Source organism: Dermacentor albipictus, unplaced genomic scaffold (assembly GCF_038994185.2).
Source record: "Dermacentor albipictus isolate Rhodes 1998 colony unplaced genomic scaffold, USDA_Dalb.pri_finalv2 scaffold_152, whole genome shotgun sequence".
NCBI lineage: Eukaryota > Metazoa > Arthropoda > Arachnida > Ixodida > Ixodidae > Dermacentor > Dermacentor albipictus.
The window spans coordinates 35127-62712 of NW_027225706.1; the positions used below are offsets into that span (position 1 = coordinate 35127).

Here is a 27586-nt window from a genome sequence, read left to right on the forward strand (position 1 = left end):
CATCACAATATATCTGCCAAGGACCAAAAAAATGTATTAGTCCATAAAATTTGCAGCTCCACGTCACGTTTCGTCATCTTGATGAAAACGCAAAATGGCATTTCGCAAAACTTCCGTTTCCCGGCACAAATTTCAAAACACATGACCTCTCGACAGCCAATCAGAGAGTAAACATGGCGGGTAATGGCGGCCGTGCAGCCGCCATGCGTGTCCAGAATAGAACCCCTGGTAAAGCGTGTGCAAAACCCCGTTTCCGTTTCCTGTTGTACAGCGCCACCCGTGGTCACATACTTTAGTTCACGACGCCACCGCTACGCTTATTTCCGTAGCACTGTGGAGGGTACAGTTTCCCTTCTCTAAGTTTGTATAGGTGTTCTGTGGTTTGCATACACACAGACGCGCGACAGCGCGCGCTCACTGGGCTCACTCACGGACGCCTCGGAAGGCGCCGCTTCGTACTTGGTTATCGATAGTGTTTCAAAATGCTTTGATATCTATAAACTTAATTGCCATATTTTTATAGCTGCTAGATCAGCGCATAAAGGAAAGAAGAACCACTTTCTTGCATGATATAAATCTGCTTCACGGAGAGTTGAACGTTCCGCGCCGTAGGTGCGTAGCCAGGCGCGCAGACGCGAGGCAACCCAAGCGCGCGATAACAGGGAGGAGCTGTTCCCCGCGCTCACGCCGCGTTTCGACGCGTACGAGCCATGTCGCACCATCTGCGCATGCGTGGGCGCGTGAACGCGAGCTTGCGCGCGTCCGCAAGCGTACGTGTGGTCCGGGCTTTACAGCATAACCATAGGGCATAACTTTGCTCGATAAGCTAAAGCAAAGTGGTACGAGCCCAGTATGAGTCGTGTGAAAATTCCTAAGAAAGTATCCGCTGGATTTCACACTGACATGAACATGCTCTTACGAAATTTTATGTCAGTGGAAAGTCTACGATACAATGCGTTCTCCAAAGTCTGGCGGGAGGCAAAGTTTTCTTTGGTGTTTTGGTAAGCTCGTCATATTACGACGGAAATTTGCACGGAAATAATGTACGCTGTTTCCTTTCAGTGGTCGGAAGGACCGGGAACTTCGTCTGGTGAGTAGCAGACATTCTTGTGCACGCGCGATCTGCGTTCTTGTTTATGCTTAGGACGCGACGTGTGACCCAGGGAAGCTATTATATGTCTGTAACGCGCGTTCTTTCATTAGATCAAACAAATACTCGCAAAGAGTAATCCTTCCATTACCTCGTTGCCTTAACAGAAATATTATTGCAGGTGCCGGCGAGAGTGGCGCGTTGTGTCACTGTTGGCTTTTGCTTTTGCAGTTCTTCGAAGAAATAGTTCCCGTCATACTGCAGTTATGGCTTCCCACTTGCTCATTCCGAGAGAGAGTGTTTGGTCTTTACATGCTATATGCGGTCTACACCATGCAGCCAACGGTGCCGAAATTGAAGGTTCGTATGAAATAATTCCTATCATACTGCAGTTATGGCTTCCCACTTGCTGATTCGGAGAGAGAGTGTTTGGTCTTTAGATGCTGTATGCGGTTTACACCATGCAGCCGACGGTCCCGAAATTGGGTTCGTGAACATAGTGCTGTCTGTAGCGCGAGCAATTTGCATATTGTTTCTCGCAACACACATTCGTTTATTCTTCACCATAAAGCTCAAGCTTGTACTGGGCAAGTGCGCTCAATGGGTTCGAGTATTGCGCTTGTTCATTTCGTCCAGCCAGGTCGGGCATTGCGGACGCGTCTTAATGAAGTATGAAGTAATATAATTTTTTTGTTGTTCAAGTACAATAAAACTCGTGCCAGCCGTTTCAAAATGAAACGATCTGCACTGTTTTTTTTTTCTTTACCGCAAATATGTATTGTGGTGCGTCCGCGTATGCGATAGCCGCACTCTAGGAGATGACGTCATGCCAAGCCCGATTGTTTGTATAATATGCCGCATCAAGCACCTGCAACTTGCTACAGGCGTCAGAAGAATGCAGAAACAGCATCCCTCATACACAGAATTCTTCTGTCAAACATAACTTATACTGGAGCTGAGTGCAGAGTTCTAAAATCCCTTTGCAGTGCAAGCAGTGCTTCAGAAGATGCTGGCTGCAGCATATCTGTCATAGCCATACACACTCTTCCAAAAGGTCGCACCCTTTGGGGCTTATTTTGTCCTACAACAATAATCGACATCTGCCTTGTTTGCGTTCCCTTTGTTAAAACTGAGAATGCTGTGTCATGCTGATAATGCGGAAGCCGTTCATGACGGAAGTACTGTGCTCGCAGCATTAAAGAAAGGAAATGCGGGCATGAAAAGATTATTGTTCTGGGTCAAGATAAGCCCCAAAAGGCGTAAACTTTTCAAAGATGGTAGAGTTCCCTGTCTTTTGAGGCTGCAAGTTACTTAGCAATTTCACTTCAACATACCATACATTACAGCACTCGTACACCTAACATCATTAACCAGTTAAACTATTAAGTGTCCGAGCAACACGTCTCAATTGATCCACCAAAAAGCTATCACTTAATTTACATTGACTCTCATCGTTCGATGGTCTCTGCTCAGTTTTTTTAAATGTAAGGGAATCGGTTACATAATGGAAAGTTTGATAAAAAGTACCTGGCAAGATCCCTCATAGGCCTTTGACTGTGCTTGTTATGCACAACCCAAAAAAAGGAAAGAAAAGAATGGTATGCAGATGTATGCATACCATTGCCATTGTATGCAATGGTATGCAATGTGGGAGCTAGTGTAAGCGAAGCGTTCATGAGCTGAAGACAAAATGACGCATTATAACGAGATGTGCTGCAAGTTTCAGTGATGAACGCATCCTTCAGCCGGCACGGTAGAACTTGCAGAGCAAGCGAAACTTTTATTCAGCATTAAAACATTGTGTCACAAGACATGATGTGCTTGACCTTGTAGAAACATGCCACAATGCCATGATACGATGAGACATGCCACAAACTTAGGTGGCCAACGTGTCCCATAACCTTTGTACAAGGTGTGTACTCGTGGCAAAGTTCTCAAAGGGGCTATCAAATACTTTTCATGCCACTGTGTTTGTTCACAGGTTGCGCAGATTGATGGTTGGAGAAATAAATGCAACAAGAATGGCAGCGATAGGCACCGAACAAGCAGACTGGGCATTTCACCGGATGAGCATCAACGCATACGAGAAAGGCCTGGACGGTGAAGGCACCTGGTGGCGCAGAGCTCAGCCAGACAAACAAGTAATATTGCACTAATCCATGTGTATTTTACTTTGCTGCTGGTGTAAATTTTTTATAGCAACACAATTACGCTGCAACTGAAAATTTACACCAGCAGTGAAGTAAAATAGCGCACTTAGTTACTGCATTAGTAGCTCTGTGTTCGTGTGATTGAGCTCTACGTTGCCAGGTGGCTGCACCATGCAAGACATTCATGTTTGTGCATCTGCTCACCTTGTAAAACGCCCAGTCCCCTTGTGTTTACCTGAATACCGGACAGGCTAAGGCTCTCTATTACCACAGACAGCTATAGAAGATTTAGACAAGTAGCACTAAAAAGTTCGAGAGCTGGACCAGTAATGCCGAATCGCTTTAACTTATGTAATGAAATACAATGATTTAGTCTGTTAAACACCTTTGTCAGATCGATTAATATAGCCCCTACAATTCCTGGTCAATGGCTTGTTCTATTTTGTAAGTGAAGTGAACTAGTGCTAACTCAGTTGAATAGCCATGTTGGAACCCAAACTGGAAGGGAGTCATAAGCCTTAATTTGTTTAGGTAGTTGGTGAGGCAAGTATAGATAGGTTTTTCAATAACCTTGCTAAAAAATGGCAAGATACAAATGGGATGGTGATTGTTAATATTTTGGCGACGGCCTTCTTTGAAGACTGAAATTAGCAAATTGAAGTCAGTTCAGAAATACTCCAGTATGGAACACTTTGTTAATAATATCAGCAAGGACAGGTGAGATACCGGTAAATACAAGCTTCATATGTGCTCGTCTGATAGAATCAAGGCCAGGTCCAGTTGATCTCAGGAATGAAACAACAAGGTAAACTTCCCATGGCGAAGCAGGACTAGGATAAAATGAGCATGAGCTACATGAAGTACTTAGCACTGTGCTAGTTGGAGGACTATTATCTGAAGCAGCGAAGTGATCACTACATGCGAAAGCAACATCAGGATCTTTGGTGTATTCATGATTATTGAGGATAATGTTTCTGATGCCCAGATCACTCTTTCATATAAAGAAACTATGTAATTAGTTCCCAGTTATGCCTGGCATCTTTTCTGTTTTCAGATATGTCGTTTTCGTAGTAGTTTCATTTTGTGCACCTGAGAACGGTGGTAAGAATGTTTGATTATTTATGGAAGCGACTTTTAAAACTAATGTTAAGGCTGTGATATTACTTTTTGAGAAGTTTTTTTTGCAACGCAACGTGGCATGTGTGATCAAAGGATTTCTTGGAGTAGTAGAATACCAATGTGTGTCTTGTGACTAAGTAGCACACTTACCAATGCATTTAGTAATTCTAGAAAGGAACGTAGTAAATGCCTTCTCGGCACAACCTTCCATATATAAGTCATCCCAGTTTGTGGTCTGAACCTGATGAATAAAATATGGTTTATTGAACGAATATTTAATGTTGTGCAAGTTTTTGGAAAAGAATGTTTCAGTCATTGCATGGACGGTAAGCAAAAGACAAGTGTTTTACTTTGGTGTGATGTATGCGCAGATACGACTCAGACTGTTTGACTGGGAGCAGTCAGAGGTGCTCTTGCGGATAGCCAGCAGAGAGCAGCACTTGGATGCTTGCTACCTCCTCTACAGAATGCGTTTGGAGAAGTGCTTTCACTTTGTTGCCCTCTTGAGACAGGTACATGGTGCGTTTATGTTGTTCTAAAGGTACCCTGTAATACCTGTTTGTAGATTTCGCGTAAAACATTACAATGAGTATGGCACCCAGCAAGGAATATTTTCCAGGAGGAATTCCTTAGAAAAACTGAATATCAGCGTACCATTTGCATTCTCCATTCCCCCTCAACTCTTTCTTCTGCCTGCGTCACGTCACTGAGAATATATAATATCCCCCCTTTCTTTTTCTGCTTGACAAAGGAGCTCTCTGTTCTCCTTTGTTGGTTCTCCTTTGTTCTCTGTTCTCCTTTGTTATGGCCTATGTTTGCATTTTGATGTCTCCTATTGCTCTTTATACTTTTGATTAACAGGTGGCAGATGTGCACGCACATATGCCACCTGTCATGAGTTACCTGATTGAAATCCATACAGTAAGATGTCGCACAAGATGCTCTATAACTTTGCTCGGATGCTTTCACACGTGCGCTCTACCCTCTAAATACCTTCATTCAGGAAGGTCAAGGGCAGCTACAAATATGCTTGTAAGGTTGGAGATTGTAGGTCTGCATGATAAATTCCTTGCTGCCAATGTCTGCAGGTGCAGTGCCTGGTATCTAAAGAGTGACAATGCAAGTGCACATCCTTTCTTACTTTCTCATCTGCTTGTGCAGTCGCTTTGAGCTGGCACCCATCTCACTTGCCAGAATTTGCAGCAGCAGCTGCCAGCTGTGCTGATGATGAAGCAACAGCAAAACATTCGTGATTACCAATGTGAAAGCTTGGCACATCTTCTTGAATTCTGGAAGTGGCTGCTTGCACTATCTGTACTGGCAGCAGCCGCTGCTTTGTCATCAGTGCAGCAAGCTGTAGTGGCTGCAAATTCTGAGGATCAGAAGGCACTTCAGCACAAAGAGACTGGACAAACAAGCCATTATATAAGGAGTATGTGGGCATGCATTGAAGCCATCTTGACACCAGACACCTCACTGTCAGACAGCACACACTTATACATGCCTCCTAGAGTGCTGGTTTAATTGCCTATAACTTATATCCTGTTGGTGCAAGCTTGCATCAACATCTTCAAATTCTTCCTTTGCGTGTACTGGTGGTTTGTTGGCTCTCACTGAGATGGAGAGAGGAAGGGAGAGAATAAACTTTTATTTAAATAAAATCACCAGTGAAAAGCATGAAGTGTTGACTCGGGAGAACCGAGGGGCTCGGATTTTTGTTAGTTACAACTACACAAAGCCAATAGATAATGTATTCAGGGAAAGCGTCAGTGAAATTAACTGTTTCCTTTAATTGAAATGTACAAATAATAAAAACAGAAATGAAAGTGAATGACCACACAACGTAAGAGCCAAACCCACATGCCTAACATTACTCATGTAGTGCCATAGCATTGAGCCACTTCAGCAACCACTCTCCCGTTCACTTTTTTGGGCATATGTGTATGTGTACAACATCCAGCCCTGGGAGTGCTACCCAGCACCATTCATGGAAGCAGCATCTTGATGTCTGCCTTTCATGCCTACACTTTTCCCCCCTCTCTTATATTTCTGTATTGCACTGTGTTAGTGCCCATCCTAGAAGGACCAAGTTGTGCTCTACAGAATGTTGTAAATGAAAAAAAAAGTTAAATAAAAAATATTCTCGGAATTTATACTCAGGTAGGGGGGGAGGAGCAGAGAGATATAGAGAGGTGCAATACACAACCATTATATACAAATTCTACAGATAAGGTAAATTAATTTAGTCTGGCAAACTGCTTACTGTCTGTATAAAAAGTAATACAACAGCAAAAGCGAAAACATTCCAAAGCCAGTGTCTCTGGACCACATAGCTGGCTGAAGTATGGAGCAGAAACTCTCACTTTAGTGAGTTGGTCAGACACGCAGTTCAAAGAATAAGGCAAAAGCACCATAGTGTCACTTCATTGTTTTCATATTGATCTTTAGGTGTATTTTTTTAGTAACGTTGCTAGCTCAACTTATTTCTGTCACAGTGGATTCTCGATCATTTGAATGCAAATGTGCTGGTGGGGCAAGGGATTTCGCTATTGTGTTAATCATCTTAAGCAGGCCACTAGATGGAAAAGTCGCATGTCTGTGATATTCTTGAGCTATCACATGCTAACTGTTCAAAATAGTACTGCATTCTTCAGCTTCCTCAGAATGCTAGTTCACGCTTTGGCTGCTGTTGTGTGTGTGCTAGTGGTTGAATATCATATTTGCATTTTTATGCAGAGGAGCCCTGTGATGTACCATGGTCAAGAGGAGGATGTCAGTACACTTGCCGCAGCCAGCACCAAGGTGTTTTCTCCACTGGAGAGGATGACTAAAGGTGGCACACTCCAGGTATGCAACGTAAACACTCAAGGATTTTTCCTAGAATGTGCGTGTTAGTTCTTGAGCAAAAATCAGTTACAAAACATGGATCTGCGCCTTCCAAGTTAGTGAGGATGCTGTCCAGCATGAACAAGCTGTGAAACGGGGCTCGCATGATGTTAAATAGTTGAGAAAAGAAAGCCTTCACAGGTATATGCCAGTCTAACATCTGATACATCAGAGACTGTGAAGCTGTATAGGAGAGTTCTCACACCCTTTGGAAGCACTAGTCTGAAGTCTGCTTGCGGGCGCGCAGCCTTACTCAAATGGAGTAGCAGTTGCTTCTCAGTTCAAGTGCGGCTGTAGCTCACTCCGATTACTGATGGCTTCTGCAGCCATACAAACGCCCAGCTGACCACCTACATGAAGCCAGTATAACGCCATGTGAAAAACAAAAATTCTTAACTGTTTATACAGTTAAAACCTTGACATAACGAAGTTGGTAGAATCAACACTTCATTATATAGAAATTTTATTATGTTGAAATTCAATGTATGCAAATGCAACATATGCGACATATGTGACCTTTTGTTCAAATAAGTACAGTCACAGGGAAATTTTTCTTACCCATGGAAGGGGCCATAAAATTTTTCGAGTTACCGGGCAATTGTGAAAAAATAATTTCAATGAGAAAAGAAATATTTTGTTCAGTTTGACAGTTGGCAACCAAAGTTACGGTGTTGTGCTGTGTCAACGATATTTTCACATCGGCGGTACAAAGCAAAGCCTGTGACGCTCGTCCACTCTGGCACCAAGGTGGGACTCCCTATCATGAAGAGCGCAGGCAGAGCAAATGCTGCGTCTGCCTCTCGCTTCAATGCGTCTGGTTAAGCCCAATGCGTATGGTTAAGCCCAGTGGATGCGAAGCATCCACTGGGCTTAACCTTAGCGTATCCTTAGCGTTTGGAGGCATCTTGACCGCATACACGCCCTGCGCAAAGACGCTGGCGTGGTTGCGGGCACAGAGACTGACGCGACGGCGGGCGCGCGCCACTTCATCCCTGGCGTGACGTCACATATCACGTGATGCAGCGATGGTGGCGCCGCCGCCTCGTCGCGCACGACGGCGCGAACCGAAGCGTGGAGGCCTCCGCCGGGCGACGTCCGACGGCGCGATATGAGGCCCCATCTGGAGCCGGTGTGACGTCATCACGTGACATCACATCATGTGATCTCACTTCAGGGTCAATGGTGGCCACCGCCGGGAGGCGACCGACGGCGCGATATGAGGCCCCATCTGCAGCCGGTGTGACGTCATCACGTGACGTCATGCCACGTGACCTACTTGAAGGTCACTTGAAGGTCAATGGTGGCCACCGCCGGGAGGCGACCAACGGCGCGATATGAGGCCCCATCTGCAGCCTGTGTGACGTCATCACATGACGTCATGTCACGTGACCCCACTTCAGGGTCAATGGTGGCCACCGCCGGGCGTTGCGCGAAGGCCCGAAACTTACGTTAATATGCTTCGCATAAAAGGTTGGGCCTGTGACATATGTGTCATGTGATCCTCCTGCTCCAGTATGGAACGCAGGGATGGAATGTGGCTTGTGGAGGCTAGACGGGGCTGAGTGGAGAATGTGTCTGTGTTGGCGGTGACACTCGCTTCCTGAATTCATGGGTTCACGGCACTTAAATGTTTTTGTTTTAGATATTAGTGAATCAATTTGAAAAATTCTTACACTAGAACACTTTTTAGAGGACATGTAAGAACCCCCAGGATACAACCAAAGTTTGCTATGTGGCCTGGTGAGGTGCCCTTTAAGGGCTTAATAGTTTCATTTCTAAGCAAATTTGGGACTCCACCCGCTGGTCTTCGACACACGAAAATTGTAGTAGAACTCCCCTTAACATCTTTACTGTAAAAGTGACTGAGGTAAACTGATTACCAGTGCTTTAAGTGTTGGATTGTACTAAACTTTTGTCTTGCGCCATTTATTTTCTGATGGTCATTAAGTGACTGTAAAACATCACTTATTATTTTTACACTTTTTGTGACAGTATAGTACTATTCATGTCCAATAGTCATAGTTGCACTCTGTCACCTCTGGCACAAAGACCTTGTGGTGTGACTAGGCTACCACACCACCTATGGAACTTTATGAAGCTCACTTTACAAGTGTTCATGCCAGCACACATATATTGAGACACTTTAGTCTCTTACAAACACTCATGCACTGCATGCACATACACATTTGGGCAAGTATTGCATTTTTGTTCACGGTGGCTTAACTCCAAAATCTTAGGGGAAAGAAGAGGCTGATGCGAGTTGATGGTGGGAAGTAAATGTCACTATATCCATAATTTTGCTCTCTTTTCTTTGTCTTTACTACCCACATGGCATTTTCTTGTGTGTGTGCATTTGTTTACATGCACAGTTGTATAAATATTTGTATTCAAGCCCTAGCCAACAACTGCATCTCTGTAAAACACACACACACACATCTTGTTTTCATCGCAGTCAATGTGTGGAGCTTTTCAAGCACAATCAAATCGCAAAGTGCAGCTGAATGCAGCTGAATAGAGCTGCACTGAAGTAGCGCGTGCTTAAACATTATGGTACATACGACTGTTGGACATGCTCAATCAGGAGTATGTTCAGGCTGAGCAAGTACAGGCTCAGCCAGAAGCGACCAGTCATAATTAGACTTAGGTCAAATATTATTCTGATTAACTCTTTCTAATCTGCCATTTTACAAGCAGAGACTGATGTTCCAAAACACAAGTGTTCATAGCAGCACCTCCATTGCTCCTCCAATGAGGTTTATAAGAATTTCAGTTGCCTTTAATTTGCTACTGCTAACATGGCATCCTTTTGTTATTGCAGTTATTTGGACGACTTATAGTTTACTTTTTAATCACAGGAAGAACTCTTCCAACCCTATGTGAAAGCATGTGGTTATGGCTGTGTGGCAATCTCTGTAAATTAAATGAAGTTGTCTATACCTTCTTTTGTTGCCATAGATGAGATGCTCTCACTTTAACATTCCTACAGAATCTTAATGCAGTCTTTGCTCATCAGGCCAAGACAAGAGGTATTCAGTACAAAGTAGCAAATGTGTGCATTCAGGCTCTTCAGTTGTCAACGGCACTCAGTATGCTACTATATATCTGTCTTTGCAGCAACTGTCGTTGATTCATCGACAGTACATAGCAGTGAAGTCTGCTCAAGAAACACCTGAAGTGAGAGATCTGGCCATCGTCAAAGAAGATATCTATGAAGGCCTTTGCAGGTGAGTCTGTAATTTCTGTTATCATTCCGTTTCTTCGTGACCTGTCAGAAATGCAAAAAAAAGTTGCACCATGACTTTTCCATTACTCTTTATCGCTGTACTGGGAGCATCTGGCTGAGTTTGAGCTAGGTGGGCTGGAAATCATAAGACAGTCATGGAGCTCCCATCATGCCTGATGCAAGCATGTTCATTAATTTCATCCTGTCAAAATGAGACTGAACTTTCCCCTCTTTAGATTAAAGAATTAGGTACAGTCAGCACTTGTAATGTAATACTTTGTTTGTGGGACACGTCCCCTTTCCTTCTATCCTGTGTATAGTGCGCTTGTGCAAGTTTAGAAGTGCATATGCTGTTTGAATTTGAGGTTTGGCTATGATGGAGCATTTTAATCACAACCGTGGTTATGATGCGAGTTGTTCCTATGAGTGTTTGCCTCGTTCGTGATTTCCTGCTGAATCTGCTTCAGCCCTCAAGGATGTCGTCAATTTAGAAGTAAGCCCAGGGCTACCAATATGTCTATAGACAGAAAGTGATCATAAAATTTGAAACCAATTTTCGTAGAGTGCTTTTGTGTAATAAGAGAATACTTAACAAAGTAAAATGTCACTGATGGTGGCACATTTTTCTGTTAACTAGTCTTAGTAGAGAAAATACCTAGCTCTTCAGAATTTCGTGCTACAAATATAATAGGCTAGAAGGCAAGGCACCTCGACATTAAGCGTCAAGCAGATCGAAGATGTTTGATGTATTCTTAGTGGGATGTCACCCAGCACCAGGGCATCTATTTCGTACTGTGCGACAGCCTCACTGCTATCTACAGAATGTGCTTATGTGTTTGCTCGCTAAAGTGGTTATGGAATGACAAACATTTTGACCATGGAAACGCAGTGCATGTGGCTTGGCATGAAACTAGCACATCTACACTGGGTAATGCCACACTGAAAATGCGCTTAGAGTGTGTTGGCTACTTTAGACAATGCTTCTTTTGGTTTAGTTTGTGCATTTCGTGTGCTTATTTATGCCTTAAGTGTGGCAGTCTCCAGCTTAGCTCATGTAAGCCTCTCCACATTTATTTGGTGCCTTGAAACCACGCTGCATTGTGTGCTCTGTGTGGTGTAGGTTGCTAATTATTGATGGCCACATTCCTCGTCAACCTTGTTTAATCACATGATGGCCACTCTCCGCTGCTGTCTTTGCTGCTGCTTCTGTGAGGCACTTCATTCTCTATTGTCTTGTAATAGAAGCGCATAAATACAAAAATTTCCTTATCTCCATGTCAAAATTGTTTTTGGGTACAAAAGGAGACATACAAAGGAAAGACACACACATGTGCAAACTGGATGGTGTGCATCTTAGCACCCATTGCAAAACCTGCTCATGTCAACAGTGCTTTCTTCATGTCAAGTTTTTGGGCAGGAGAGGCAATAAAACAGCACATGAAATCGGGGAGGCATATTTTATCAAGAAGAAAGGTTCTATGTGTGTCTGTGGCACATCGATTACCTTACCTGAGGTGCACTTGTTTGAGGGTAATTGGTTGCATTATTATTACGCTAGCGCTGTCACAACGTCTGCATTTTGTGTTGTGCATGCCCAAAAATTGGGGTGCATTTTCTGTACTTTCAATCATTAAGTCAGTTTGTAATGCCGCTTTGTGCATTTCCTTCCTTTTGTATGTCACATTTTGCACCCATAAATGTCTAGCAGATAGAACCTACTTGGCCAAAAAGTTCTATTGAAATGCCAATACAGTAGAACCCCATTCATACATTTTTTAGGGGACCATAGAAAAGGAAAGTATAATGCAGAAAAGCATAACACTTGCTGTAACATTACTGATGAAACAAAAAGCTACTCACAAGAAAACCTTTTTGAAATTGAATAGGAAACCAACAAACTACATTGGAACTTTGTTAATTTGATTTCAAGGGGATTGGAAAATAATTCGAATAAAACGTAGCTGGAAATAAAAAAATAGCCCTATATAAAGGGACACAAAAGTGAAACAATAAATCAGTTGAGACTAATAAAGCACTGTTTGAGAACCCTGCAGGCAGTCATTTCAACATAATAGTTTGATCATTAGATGAGAAAATGAAGGTCGAAGTATCAGTATTTGAATCCCGCGCCGAAACTCCAATGCCGGTACGTCAGTGTGACATCAGGTATTCCAAAGTATGAACCCGCCGCGGTTGCTTAGTGGCTATGGGGTTGGGCTGCTGAGCACGAGGTTGCGGGATCGAATACCGGCCGTAGCGGCCACATTTCGATGAGGGCGAAATGCGAAAACACCCATGTGCTTAGATTTAGGTGTACATTAAAGAACCCCAGGTGGTCGAAATTTCCGGAGTCCTCCACTACGGCGTGCCTCATATTCAGAAAGTTGTTTTGGCACGTAAAACCCCATAATTGATTTTTTGTTTTTTTTTTTTCAAAGTATGTTTTCGCATTTGGGCCGTGTCGGCTGACTAAAGGTTCCCGAAACTTGCCATGCTTAATATTTAGTTCCTTTAGAACATAATGTAGTCATTCTGTACCACTGCATAATTAAGTAGGCCTTAGAATATTCCATTAAAATCCATGACGTCGCCACAACCAGATGCGGGAACTTCAAGGAGGCGTCGCCACCCATCTTTCGTTTTTGCGCTTTTTCTGGTTTACCAAGTGTTTTATCGTAGTAAGAGTAGTGTTTTTGGTGTCATAGAAAGGTAATTTACTGACGCCGAAGAAATCATTTTTTCTTTAGTGTCCCTTTAATATGGCATTCAGTAAAATGCATGGTACTGTACACAATACAGCCATTGACCGGCAGTGCAGACTTAATAGTGCCCGCCTAAGGGTCCAAGCAGATGGGCGTCCTAAATATTGAATTCACCAGAAAATACTTGCTTTAATTCCACGGGCAGCCAGAAAAGTTGGTCAATGCATTGCAGCACAAAGAAATGCCTGCATGAAGGGAAACATTGATATCCACCCATATGTAGCATGAAGCTACAGAGGACACCCACATTGGTATCTCAGAAACAAAGCTTTGTGGTTAAAGAAAAATTTGTCCTGGTCCAAGATACGAACCTGTAACAAACGCCTTCTTTCCGGGGCAGTCGCTCTATCATGTGAGCTAACCAGGAGGCTAGCAGATCGCAATGCGGGGGCGAATTAATCAACAACTCGAAGCACAAGGACAATCAATATGAATCCGAATGATAATGAATCCTGGACCAGGGAAAATTCATCTTCAACTACGAAGCTTTGTTCCTGAGAAACCCATGTGGGTTTTCTTTGTAGCTTCATGCTACATATGGATGGGTGTCAACTTTTCATTTCGTGAACCTTCCTCCACCTTGCGGAATTCCGCAGAACTGATCTGCCATATGCTTGTGTGCAACCCGATTACCCTGTCTTTTGCACTTGCGACCTGCTTAGCTTTGCATCTTGCAGTTGCGGCACCACTACTGCTAGAAAGCAAAGCTAGAAAGCAAAGCTAGAAAGCAAAGCTAAAACAAATGATAAATAAAAAATGGCAAACAAACTGCTTTGGCATATATGTTTTGTTGTTGCCTAGCATTAAGATAAATGATTGAGAGCATAATTTATGTTATGTTCAGTTCCGAGTGACCAGCTTTCTTACTTTCATCAGTCCGGGCAATCCAGAAGCTCAATTTCGCTGCAGTGTACTAGAATAATTTTGAGCATCAGTAGCATTAGTACTAGTAGGCTCTTTTCTGTGTGCTCTCATGAAGCAGATTTCAGAACTTCACATTACTAATAATTTGTCATGCCGAAATTAGTCGCTCTTACATTTTTCGCGTCCATTAATTTTCTGCCGTCTTTGGTGTCGCCATTCCAAAAATAGTCATTGGAAAGGCATTGTCTTCGGCTAAGACACGCTTCACTACCACGCTGGGCCACATCTTGGGCTTTGCCATAGGATTTGGCCGCTTCTCTCTGTGTAACCAAAGCATTTCTGTTTTAGGCTTACAGGCTCTGAAATGGATAACCGAACTCGAAAACAGCGCAGTTTTATTGATAAATTTTTGCCACTTATGCGAGATAAGACATAGCAATGGCCTATATCACCGCTTGTAGCTTATGAATTTTACAAGTTACCAAGAATCTAGTCGAACTTGGCATAAGGTGAAAGTGGCCCCATGTTTATTGGGTGCCAGCGTGCTTATTGATGCAAAGCTTTTGGGGCAAGTTTTAGGGCTCCCTTTTACATTGGAAAATAGCGTGCCCGAAGCGAACCCCAAATCCTGTTTGTGTCATGCGTATGCGCAGCATTGACACAATTCCTTTCTAATATTCTAAAACTCTACTATCACACCGTTGCTACAGTTAGACGAGAGTACTGTCTATGCATGTGCCAAATATTCGCCCCCTGCAACACGAACCGAGGTCAACTATGCTCAAATTGCCACATGATCATGGGTTTCCTTGCAATAGTAATTGCTGCCCTCTTCAGTAGAGACATCAAAGCTGGAGTTGGCACTGTTGGAAGTTGCTTGAGGATTGTGATCGGAAAAAAATTCGTAATGCAGTAGACTTTCATTAATTTAATCCAGTTAATGTAATCCAGACTGAAGGTCACAGCCGGTGACCATACATTTCTATGGGAGAAAACTTTTATTCCTGAAATTAGCCTTCGCCAGATAATTCGAACTTGGCTGGTCATCATGCATGCATCCGAACCCAATGATGGCTGCAGTAGTGACTCCAGTAGCGGCAGTGTCCGTGTTGGCGGCGCTTACGGCACAGTGAATGCATTGAACATATGCCATCTCTTGTCAAAAACGCCTGTTTTCGGCCTGCCCCAGGAAGATTTTAATGTGACACTGATAGCTCATGATGAATTACTGAAGTATTTACCAGACTGTAATACATGCCTTTTCTTCCAAGCATTGTCATCCGAAAATTGCTTGGGTGGTGCAGTCTGGTACAAAACCAAGACCACGTTCATAACAGCCTACCGTGAGAGCCAGCCTAGCCAGCGTCATTGCCATTGCCATTACAAGATAACAACTATGGGTGCCATCAGCATGAATTCTCCCTTAGCATAACGATGCACTACTTTCAACCTGGTTACAAAAGCACTTTCAAACAATAAGTTATTTTACATGTTAAGCTGTGGCAACAAGTCACGTGTTCTTGGCATTCCAGAGAATTGTATGTGTCGCAGGATGAACTAGCGAAGTGGTTGGCCAAATCTTTGCCCACCATCTCATTTACAATCCTTGGAGAGTCGTTTAATAAATGTAGAATATCAAATGTGCTCTGGCTTATACTTAGGACGACACATTGTGGTTCTTCATAAACAGCGATAAAGTGCTGTCTGAGAGTGGTGACAATGGACCATAAGCAAATAAATTTCCATTCTGTGAAGATAAAGTTCACCGTTTGTTTTTGTTTTTTTAAATTGCCAACATCAGAGGCACGCTAGGTATTCCTTATTAAAACATTTGGTATGCATTCGATTTCTACTTTGTTTCCGAGCTATAATGTCATTTCTGTGGTAGTCTTTTACTTTAAACCCCTAAAAAGCAGGTGCCCGTTTGATTCAGGGCCATGTAGGAATTGGGGGAATGTAAATACTGCCAAATGAATCGGCTGTGAGTTTTTAAGTTTTTCTGTCTGTTTTTAAATTGACAGGCCAGATAATTCTACCGATTTCCTCAGTCCTGTCAGGGCTGAATTAATGCAAGTCGACTAGAAATCAAAGAAATCGCCTGGGATCATGTCACACATAAAGGAACAAACACTGAATGTGCAAAACTCTCAAGACAAACCACAAGTGGAGCCATGCAGCCTTAACTACTTGCCGGCTTGACCTGGCTGGTGCTGTAAATTGGGTGAAGTTGGCTACAACTGGGTCAACTATCCGACTAGGCTTTGCTACCTTCAACTTCACAGAGGCACTGGCAACATATTAAAACAAATACATCACTTTCTCTGCTTGGCTCGGTTGGCTTGATAGTAGCCAAATCGGCACATGGTCATGCAGGCGAAGCAGTGTGGAATCCAAATTATCAAACGTTGCCCTGCAAGTTGTTTGAAACTTAGGTCATCCTCATACATTACATCTCTAGAACCAGTGATGGTGCTGCAAAGTTGTCTGAATGGTCGAGCATGTCCAATCTATTGTTCGGTGACTGTATATTTTTGGAACTGTTGTCTCGGAAATTATGGATTACCGAGCAATTGCAGCTAATATAGAGCTTGGATTGCGAAGAGAAGGGTAAGTGCACTGGTGCACTATGTGGGACCCATGCTAGGGACTGCTAGGGACCATAGTGACTTGTGATGGTAGGTGCAGCTACCACTGCAGGTCATCGTGCGCGATTGCATAACAACATGGTAGAGTTCAAGCCTCCTGTTTCGATCTGAATTCACTCCTGCCGTAGAATTTCCTACGCTATAGTAGAGAGAACTCTGGCACTGCAGTCGTTGACCCACTATGGGAATGATGGGAAGTACATGGATTTGTCTGGTCTTCGTGCTTGTGGATTCAGACATTCTCGTGGCTTTGTTTATTATGGTTTATATGCCTTCATTGTCGTAAATTTCTGAGCAATCTGTACTTTTCTAAGTGCAAAAGGCATTACGAACATGTGCAATTGCTACTAATTACAACGATTGAGCGTGTCGAGGTAGCCAGATCGAAACATTCCAAGCGTCTCCAGGCATTGGCATGCATGCACATCACTTGCCAAAGCATGCGTCCGTGGTGTAACGGTTTCAATATCAGGCCTCTATGCTAGAGGTCCTGAGTTTGAATTATACCGCCTGACAATTTTAATGATGTCTGTTTAATTACTTATTACGCAGTACATTGTGGAAAACGACAAGCTAAGTCACGAAGCCATTTGAAGCCAGAAGGACAAAGTTTAGGCAAATCCATGTTCTTCCCATAGTTCCCATGCTGCTTCAACCGCTTCCATTGCAGCTCCTGTAGACGCTGGCTCCAGAGTTCCCTCTAGTAGTTATTGTATGAAACTCCGACTCCTGCTACCATTTGTAACAGCAAGAAATAGTAAATGATTAAATTGGCCATTGCTAATCCCATTTCATGTCAGAGTAAAATATTACTGATATTTTATCATTATGATTGAAATCAACTGTTTGTTTTTGATGCTGTTAGGTCTAAGACATCGACAATCCTCAAAAGTGTTTTCATTTCTACTTATCAGATGGCACCACAGAATTTAGTGCTTGTCATTTGTTGGCAGCTGATTCTTCACTGTATCATCAGCATGCACAGCATGCTGAAACGTTGATCACATGGCACGTCACCTTGGTTCCATGGAGAGGCGGTCCATGCGCTATGGGCTTAACATATCACATAGGGCTAAAATGCTCATTATTGTTGCCATTCATTAGCCTTCGGCACCACCAAACCCTCCCATAGTAGAGGGGTGATCATGGTTTGGCGGTGGTAAAGGCAATGCTTATAATCGCAACACTACTTCATTCTACTAGACTGTGGTACAGACAATTTTGGTGAGAAAATACCTTTCTCACACATGTGCAGCAGCGTTTTTGCAAATGGCCCGTTCTCAAATCGAATACTGCTTCCATTTCTGAAATGAGAGAATTCTGTTTCATTTCTGAAATCAGAGAATTCTGTTTGTGTATTAACATTTTCCAGTGTGCACATACCCCTCTTTTCTGGCCATGCCATGAGAACTCTGCATTACGCACTACTATATCCTCATAATTGGTCCTCACACCTATGATGATACCAACCTCGGGTAACAAATACAAATAAGTAACCTCATGCGGACAGACAAAGTATAATCTGCATGAAATCCAATGTGGGAGATAAAGTTTTTAGTTCCTCACTCATACAAAGAAAATGCGACATCGGTTTAGTTCCTGTTTTGTTTTTGTGTATGTGCATGTGTGTATAGCGGCAGTAGAGTACAGATCAGCGTTATCAAAATAGTTGTTCTTCGAATAAATCTCTTCATCTAAGAATGTTTTATTGAAGTATGATCTTAAAACTTTGCAAGCTCCTAGAATCCCGATTATGTGCAAATGTCACAGTCATGCCATTTCCTCCGTTCATGCACTTATTTACCACTTCGTTGCTTTGCAGGGAAGTTGCTGTGCTTCAAGCCAAGTATCGAAGTCTGCAAGAGCAGGTAAGGGGCCTGCTGTTCATTCATTTGTAGGAGGTGCCTCTTTGTGCACACTTGAGTGCAGTAAACAGTTGGCTCGAGTGGATCTAAAACACCAGCTTACTGTGTCACGATTTCCCTTCGTAGAGCTGCTGTGTTGTCGAACATGATTTGTTGATTGATGTTGTTGAGCTGCTGATTGTCACGGCACAAGACACTATTGATTATATTGTCAATGGTATAAGATCACACAGTGTCTTTCATGTAGTTACAGCAGCACAAACTAATTATCTTGTTGGTCTGTTGAAACAATGGTTTTTTTACCCTCATACTTAAGTCGCATCTGACAAAAAAAATATATATTTTGTTACATCCGATATTTCTTAAAAGTACATGCTGATATCAACAAAAAAGATATTGTGGTCCCGTCTATGCAGAGTAATTGCGTAATCGTGATGCCTCCACCATCCCAACAAAGGATCTCCTGCTTATATTGGCTGCCTGTTGGGGGCTCGTCATGCCAATAAGGTGCACGGGAACAACAATAAATTGCATACATGTGCTTTGCACATTTGCCAATAGGCAACTGTGCGAACTGTGCAATCAGACAAAATAGCCTCATCGGCTTGTTGGCTGCGGTTCTGCTAAGCGAAGCTGCAGTCCAGAATGTACCATTTCAATGTGGAGTTTTCTTTCATCCACACATTTCAAGTTCCACTCGTCAGGTGTAGTCACCAACTGATTTTTCAGGCATGAAGGGGGCCACATGCAGACCCTACTGTTCGACTATGATTCTAGCCAGTGCGTGTGATCTCATGTTTGATGCCATTAGCAAATTTTCGTAGCACTCGGCAGCCAAACTTGTGGTTTCGTGCTGATTCAATGTGTTGGTAGCTTTGTTCTCTCTCACATCTTCACATCTAGAAATTAGTTGGTGACTGCATTTAATATTTTTGCTGCTTGAACACAAATATATTGCACTAACAAGCAAGTTTGCTTCACCGTAACCTAATCATTGAAAAAAAAAAAACACATACATAAACTTACACTCACACAAACACCCAGGAAACTCCCCCTCTGTGTTTGCACTCAAGTGCTTACTACCAATTGAGTATTCACAGTATGGGTGCTAGAATTTATACATAATTTTCCCCACATGCACGAAAAGAGCATCAGAACCGCCTATTTAATACTTCTTATTAAAGAAAGCGTCCAAGGCCAAACATATTCTTTTCAAACTTCTTCCGAAGCTTGAGAAAGCCAAACATGTTGTTCTTTCACACTTTCTTGACTGCTTGTATGCATCGGTACCGTATGGGAGTGTATTTTTGTTCGCTTAAGGCTTTTACCAACAGGAATCACCAACTAGCCCACCTTCAAGTTTTCCTGGTGACAGTCAGTTATTACAAAATTTTTGGTAATGACAGCCAACACAATCAAACCGCAATATAGGGTGTTCTTTTTTCTTGTTTTTTAATCTGCACCAAATTTATATATGCGTTCAGAGATAAAGCCGGCGATATCATTACTAATATGGATGAGATAGTTCAAGTAGCTGAGGAGTTCTATAGAGATTCGTACAGTACCAGTGGCACCCACAACAATAATGGAAGAGAAAATAGTCTAGAGGAATTTCAAATCCCACAAGTAACGCTGGAAGAAGTAAAGAAAGCCTTGGGAGCTATGCAAAGGGGGAAGGCAGCTGGGGAGGACCAGATAACAGCAGATTTGTTAAAGAATGGTGGGCAGATTCTTCTAGAAAAACTCGCCACCCTCTATACGCAATGCATCATGACTTCAGCGTACCGGAATCTTGGAAGAACGCTAACATAATCCTAATCCACAAGAAAGGAGGCGCCAAGGACTTGAAAAATTATAGACCGATCAGCTTACTGTCCGTTGCCTACAAAGTATTTACTAAGGTAATCGCAAATAGAATCAGAAACGCCTTAGATTTCTGTAATTCTCCAAAATGCGTAAACTCTCCAAAATGTTTCGTAATGTTTACAACCTAGGGATTCTTCTAAGATTTTGTGAATGCTGCAATATCAAGTCTTACAAGAAGTAAGTTTTTCTCACAAGAAAGTTTTGCTTGTCGGTCTCCGAACCTGCCGTTGGAGGTATCTCACTTGTGAAAGGACACCAAGAGATGTACTTGCTTCAACCAAGCTTATTCAGACAAGCTACAGAAACAGGTGAAATCAGCAACAGCAAAATCACTGATAAAGTCACTGGGATTTACTGCTGCTTGTCAGTCTCCGCTGTTCCAAGTTAGCTGCTGCTTGTGTGCTCAGGGCAAACCTTAAATATAATGCCTGCTTGCTCTCTCTCCCACCCCTGGTGTCATGTCCCTGAGATTTCTACGAATTTTAATGTTCAGAGGTTGGCAGGTATGGATTCATTTGTCCATGATAGTATATGTACTAGTTTGTGTCTTTATTTCTTCTTGAATGAAAGCAGCCTGAGCCTGTAGTTTGTGTGTAACCAGATACGTTGACCTCTGTCGCTCTATCCTTTACCAAGGCTGCAGGCGTGGTTCGCAAGGACAGAAGAAGCTCCAACAACAAAGGGGAAAGTGTGGCTGCAAGGCGTCAAAGGCTACGAACGCAGCAGTTCAGCAGAGTGACCAAAACTCGCAAGGGAAAGCGCTTCGCTGAACTCTTGCACGAAGACTCCTCCACGAGCAGATGCGATGACGAAAGCATTCTAGAGTCCACAGAAAGCACCAGCCCCACTGCAAAGCGTGCGAAAAAGCAGTCTTTACCACGAAAAACGTCGCAGGCATCGAAGTCTGCTAGTGCTGCCAAGGGTGGTGACGAGGAACCAAGGAGAGGACGCAGAAAATCCAGAAGTGAGAAGCCAAGTCAAGAAGGAGACTAAGCAACAGCTGGGCAGAACTTTGTATAGAATTGTAGTTTGAAAGTGACAGGACTATTTATTTTCTTCCCATAAGTCTGTCTTCAGGGAAAAGTGGCCACTGGCTATTGTGTTCTTTTTGTTCATCAAAACGAATGGTGAAAGCCTTGATGTAAAACACTTTAATGATACATGTATGGAATGTAGTGGACGAAATTGGGTTGTTTCGTGGATCTGCTCCACTGTCTTGATATTTAATTCATTGCAGCTCGCATTAGCATGCTACATTGGGCTTGTACAGTTTCTACTGCATTTATTCATTTCATCACATCAGAGTTACGTGGCAAAGTACACCTATGTCCTTTTAATAGCTTGTTTTGATGTCAGAGGTTATGTCTTCTGCATGTATATAACATTGTTGCTAGTCGAGTGCTGTCAGTGAGAATAGTCAAAAGCCTTCCATGTTACTATGCAAGTTCGTACATTAAAACCTATACTGCTACATGTCTGCATATATTACTTACTTGGCGACACCTTTCTATTTTTGTTTCTGTGTGTGTGTGTGTGTGTGTGTTTGTGTGTTTGTGTGCGTGTGTGCATGCGTGTGTGTGTGTGCATTTCGTTAATGCATTCAGTGACTTTTATGCAAACATGCTTTCATCAAAATTATTGCATGCAACAAAGCTCTTTTTGTTACTAGGCATCAAGCACAATACAGTATCTCTGAACATATGCTAAATAGCACGTTTGTCGTTGAACCCTTTCGTCTGGATGGTTTTGACATACTAAAGCCAGCAGCTCTGCATACATTGCAAGCTTCCAATGGGGCCTAGGCTAAAGAAATGGCATGTCCGGTGTCGACTGCAATAAAGTGTGCAGTATCTTCCATAATTTTTTTACAGTTGTAAGGAAAAGGGAGGAGCTCCTAATTCATAAGGACAGCCGAAGTGCAGGTGGAGGAATTGACAAGGCAGGGATTAAGAAGACGTGGGAATGAACTTGGATAAGGTGGCCTCATGATATGTGATAAAGGCTAGCCACATTATGTCAAGTGCCCCATCATTCAAAAAAAGAAAGGAAAAAGAACAGGAAATGAAAGTGGTTCTTATGTAAGGCACTTTAGGGCATACTTTTTTATATATATACAGTAGAAAGCAAGTGAATCTTTTTGAGTCTGAACGAAGTGTCAAATTCTTGCATGCAGCACTGTAGTTGCAGAGCGCAGTCATTGAAGCAGGCACAATGCTTTCTTTGTCAAACCAATGAGGGTGTGCTATGTGAGAAGAACTCTAGTGGCTTATTGTGTGGGCCCCTTTTCAAGGCCAACTGCAAAGAAAGTTTGCACCGCTTAAAATAAGCCTAGATTCGTCATGAAAAGCTAGCTAAATAGCGATATTTTTGATACCGAGTGTAAAAGAGCACCACCCTCAAAGTATGCTGGGAGTGCAGCAGAATCCATTAGATTGAGAAGCAGTGTGGGGCCTAGGCATGGCCAGCAATGTGCAGAGAATCTTGGAGGCCATGTTTGCTATATGCATAATACTACTCAATGGCCAAGTGCCTGTTTCATCTGCTTAAGCGCTGCTTAAAGGCTGTGAATAAAAGAAATTGACAATTACCAGCATGGGTACTTGGAGTGAGTACTTGCTGCAGACCCCTTCATCCTTGAGATGGCAGTAGTACACCTACAGCCCAAGACCTGTTGGGGTCATGTTTTATTTCTTATAACCAACTTTTCCTATCAGTAAAGAAATGTTCTGTCCTGTGTACAGCGTAGCCCATAAATTCCAGCTGCAGTTAAATCTTGCACTCTGTGAAACGCCTAGTTTAATACAATGTAGATATAGGGGAGCCTCCGTGCAAAATTTGATGTTTAAAATACAAGCGGCAGCGTTGCGGAAAGCTGTACAAAACAACAGTTTCCGATACTGAAACTGAAGAAGATCACCACCATTACCGCTTGCTGGAAGTGACACCTGACCTAATGCATGGCTTTTTGAAATTCGCAATCTTGGAGGCCTTGCCGCTGTGTAGCATAGATACCATGGCTGCTGCAGGGTATCAAGGTGAGCCCTCTCCCAGTGTGATACACTCGAACATCTGCGAGCTTTGATAGGTTTCTGTGGTTCTCCATGTGTTGCTATGCCTGTAAAACCTCCTTGGGTTATGGGAACCAGCCTTTTTGGCTCTTTCATGCACGTATTAGGCAGTGGGAAGAATACCTCTTAACTGGAGTGCATGCAAAAATTTTACTTTAAAAAATCTGATTTATGGGAAATTTCCGCAACCATGTCTTATGAAAAAAAAACCACGCAAGTAGACTTCTGTGCTGTGTACAACAAATTTGCTCATAAGAAGGTTAAAGGGCAGGAGCTGTGAGGACGGCTGACCTTCCCTCCCTCCTTGACTAACCTGTGATAGGTGGCAAGTAACAAGATTTTTCTCTCAGCTATGTGCGATGCTGTTTTAAGCTTGAAACACTCTTTCATCACTTAGGTGAATGCTCTTGAAGTGCCAACAAAGACAAATCGAGAGTTGCCCATGGCCGCCTGTTTGTAAGCAGCGAAGCGATCCATATTATTGTTGAGGATGATACAAAATTCACAGACAGAGAACCAAATCAAGCAAGAGGAGTGCTATGGTGCTCATGTTTCGGATAGTTCTCTGTCCTGTATATTGAACCGTTTTATTCTTGGCAGAGCTACACCAACTGGCCTGTGCTTCTACCTCGAACTGGCCTGTACTAGCTGCGTTGAACCTCTAGATGATAAGCATGGATATAATGAATTATCAGCTATAATGAAATAAATATAAAAGGTCGCTCCGATTTCAGCAGGTGACGAATACGTGTAGCGAACATACCTTCGTGCCTGATGCAATTTCGTAGTAATGAGGTTCAAGTATCGTACTACAATATCAAAAACCTCGTAATAAAGACTGGGTCATTGCGCTATCAATAAATAGGCATTTGAACCTAAATAAAAGTATGGAATGGGCACACTTGGGTATTTTAAAATGCCTGGTCATAAAAAATTTATAGCAGTTTAGCCCAAAGTGTACAGCAGTAACAGCGGTAGCCAGTGTAACTATGGAAAATGGCTGCTTGTGATTGTTTCACTTCCTTTCCCCACATCTCACTTTGCACCAGCTGAGGTGCTGGAGTGTGCCAAGGGTCAAGTCAGCCTGTGTCAATGTTTCGTCCTGCTCTATTTCCTCCTCTGGGTTTTTCCATGAAGGAAGGAAACTAGGAGGGGGTTGCACAGCCGACCTTTGCAACCTATGTCTCCATGGGCTGTCCCTTTTGCTTGTTCTCTCTCCTGTGCCTCCGAAAGTCAGCTCAACACATGACCTCCGACTCTGCTGTGCTCAGTGGACTCAACCTAGTATGCTAGGTTTCCATTAGGTTATAGTCAATGCGTACTTTGTTCGGGTGCTCTGCCAACCACTCTGTGCACATTTTCTTTTGATATGTTTGTGCAACGTCAATCTTTCTTGTGATGTGTACATTCATCTTTTTTGCATTTTGCGAGAGCAGCAGCTGCACATTAATGTTGCATCCATTGTCTTTTTGGAAAGGCACACGCTGAGTACGGTGGTGGGAGATGTTAAAGCATACCACAAGATGATGACGTACTGGGCCAACTTAGATTTCAGTTTTGTTGCATAACGCTCCCTCCTAGTTTCTTTCGGTCCTTCACGGCGGCTTTTTGCTGCTGTCAACAAGGTATTATACCTCTCTCCTCAAAGGCAGCATGTTGATCAATGTCTGCTGTGGTGTACAATCCACCTCTCTGGCAGAAGTACGAATCCGCATGACGGTGGGGGTGGCTAGTGGCTAAACTAGTCGTGTAATGGTGAGACTTGTATGTAAGGAATTCCACGTAAATAATTATTTGTAATCAATAAAAAATGTTGGTAATTATGTAGTGTTTCAATTACTTCTTTTACTCGGTAATGCTCACTGTAATTCAGTTGCTTTTCTTTTTCTGAAACGGATTACATGTGACCATTTACTTTATTGATTAGATGAGATGCAACAGGCAACCTAGCGTCAAGCACTTAAATTTGGCAGGAACTAGTTTAGAACGGCAGCGGTCGCACCATGCAGCACCCTTGCAGATGTGCACGCTCAGACAAGCAGACCTGTGAACACAGTATTTCCTCATCTTAATGCTCCACCAGATGTTGGCGTACAATTTGAACTGATTGATATAATTTGGCTCTACTATGGCTTAGATGGCAACTACCCCTTCAGACGCTGATGCTAGGAAATCATCTAAGGACAATTTTTTCCGCTTTTCATTGACCAAACAGTGATCGCCTTCTGAGAACCAGCGACAGTGAAGTGCTGCACTCCCTAGAGGACCCAGATGCTAAGTATAAACACCATCTTGAGCACAAGACCCATTTGTTACAACGCCACCCTTCCCCCAGGTATGCTCATCGAATGAGTTTTCAGTATTGCTGCTCATCTGGTGTCATCACAATGAAATGAGGGCAGATGAATGACAAAAATTTTTAAATGAGATTAGTATAGATGATAAAAATTTTTAAAATTGGGTCTTGCGTCCCAAAACCAGGATTTGGTTAGAGGCACGGCGTAGTGGAAGACTACGAATTAATGTTGACTATCTGGAGTTCTTTAACGTGCACCTATGTTTAAGTAAATGAGCGTTTTTACATTAAAGGGACACTAAAGGTTACCAGAAAGTCAAGTTAAAGTGGTAGAGCAATGTTCTAGAACGTCTAAGGCGTCAATATAATCGCGAACAGAGCTTTAGTAACCGAGAAATTGAGGTAAATGCATGACACGATTTGAGACCCCCCAGCGACATTCCGGTACTAAACCGATGACGTAAGGTCTCCCCGTAATTTATGTTACTAATACTCAACTACTCGTATTAAAAATATCATTTCATTCGATTATAAGACGGAAAAAAATGCTACTTGTCTACGTCTATTCGATTCTAAGAAAAAATAACATTTTGACGTTGCCCTTCAGTAATATGGGCGTTCGAAAGGTTTCGTTTTCGCTCGACTCTGCGCGCTCGACCCTGCGCCGCGCACGCTTTGGAGTTTCAGTACTTTCGTTATCGCGTCGTGCTGTGAGGGTTCTGCTGGCTCGCGAAACTTTCATTTGGAACAAGCAGCGAGAATGCCACGTCCATGTGATGTCGTGGGAAGCCCTCGTTGCTTCCCCGCTCCGGAGAGCCGGTGTCGAGGCCGCCGTCGTAGTACGCAACGACGCCGGCAGTGCGAGCCCTCAGCAGCAGGTTGCGCTCGTCGGTGCTCAAATCGCTGAAGTTGAGCCCACCATCGCGAGCCAATCTGTCGGTGTCAGGGTCCATTGCGACGAGCGTCGAAGTTAGCGTCATAGAATGAAGTACCAGCTTATGGGCGTATTGCGGTATAGTAGCGGCGCCTGGTGGCGGTGCGGGAAACGACATCTGGGTTATGCCAGCTTGGCTGTGGCGAAGCACGTTTCTAGGCCGAGTTTTGCGTCGATTCGCACTTTTTTATGCCCTGTTGCGAGTGCGAAAAGGCTCACAGACCAAGCCGACCACGCTGCGAGCTCGCCGCAGCCTATAGTTTAACGAAAACGGACTCTCCGTGTGCCGTGGGACGTAATGCGTTCCTCCTTCCGCTAGCCACCATACTCCCGCTTTCGCACTGCTGTCGGCTCTGTCTTGGCTCTGTTTCTGGCCGCGCGTTTGCGTTTTGCGCAGAAAAGGAAACCGTAGCGCCGTCTGCTGACGCCGTTCTACTCACTGATGGCGCAACGTCACTATGAGACCATGATGCAGTGATGCCAACCCTAGGGATTTATCCCTAGATCTAGAGATTTTTTCTTTGCTTTAGGGATCTAGCGTCTTTTTGTGAAATCTAGGGATTTTAAGAGTCCGTATGATTGTTACTTTAAGCGGCCTCAAGGCAGACGTATCTGATTATATTGCCTTCTAAACACAAAATACTATGAAAAATGCTATATCATGAGAAGCCAACAATCACTGACACCAAGGACAACATAGTGGAATTACTTGTGCTTAACAAATGTAGTGAAGAAACGATAAATTAATGGAAGTTAAAGTGGATTAAAAAACAACTTGCCGCAGGTGGGAACCGAACCCACAACCTTCGCATTTCGCG

At 43.2% G+C, this 27586-nt stretch overlaps 1 protein-coding gene across 1 annotated transcript; it reads left to right on the top strand.

The window, feature by feature from the left end:
* Window positions 1–621: 621 nt before the first annotated feature.
* LOC139053561 (snRNA-activating protein complex subunit 1-like) lies at window positions 622–21943 on the top strand. The gene is made up of 8 exons (XM_070530491.1): window positions 622–1001; window positions 1063–1090; window positions 1322–1450; window positions 4731–4871; window positions 7096–7206; window positions 10360–10469; window positions 18562–18607; window positions 21107–21943. Exons 1-8 carry the CDS (start codon window positions 853–855, stop codon window positions 21461–21463), a joined length of 1071 nt encoding a protein of 356 aa, XP_070386592.1. The 5' UTR covers window positions 622–852; the 3' UTR covers window positions 21464–21943.
* The last annotated feature ends 5643 nt before the right edge of the window (window positions 21944–27586 follow it).

Bases quoted from the DNA above. Each gene is read 5' to 3' on its own strand.
- LOC139053561 (XM_070530491.1), top strand. From the start codon at position 853: ATGAGTCGTGTGAAAATTCCTAAGAAAGTATCCGCTGGATTTCACACT. The intron at 1,451-4,730 runs GTTCGTATGAAA...ATGTATGCGCAG, and splicing joins CAACGGTGCCGAAATTGAAG to ATACGACTCAGACTGTTTGA. The intron at 10,470-18,561 runs GTGAGTCTGTAA...GTTGCTTTGCAG, and splicing joins ATCTATGAAGGCCTTTGCAG to GGAAGTTGCTGTGCTTCAAG.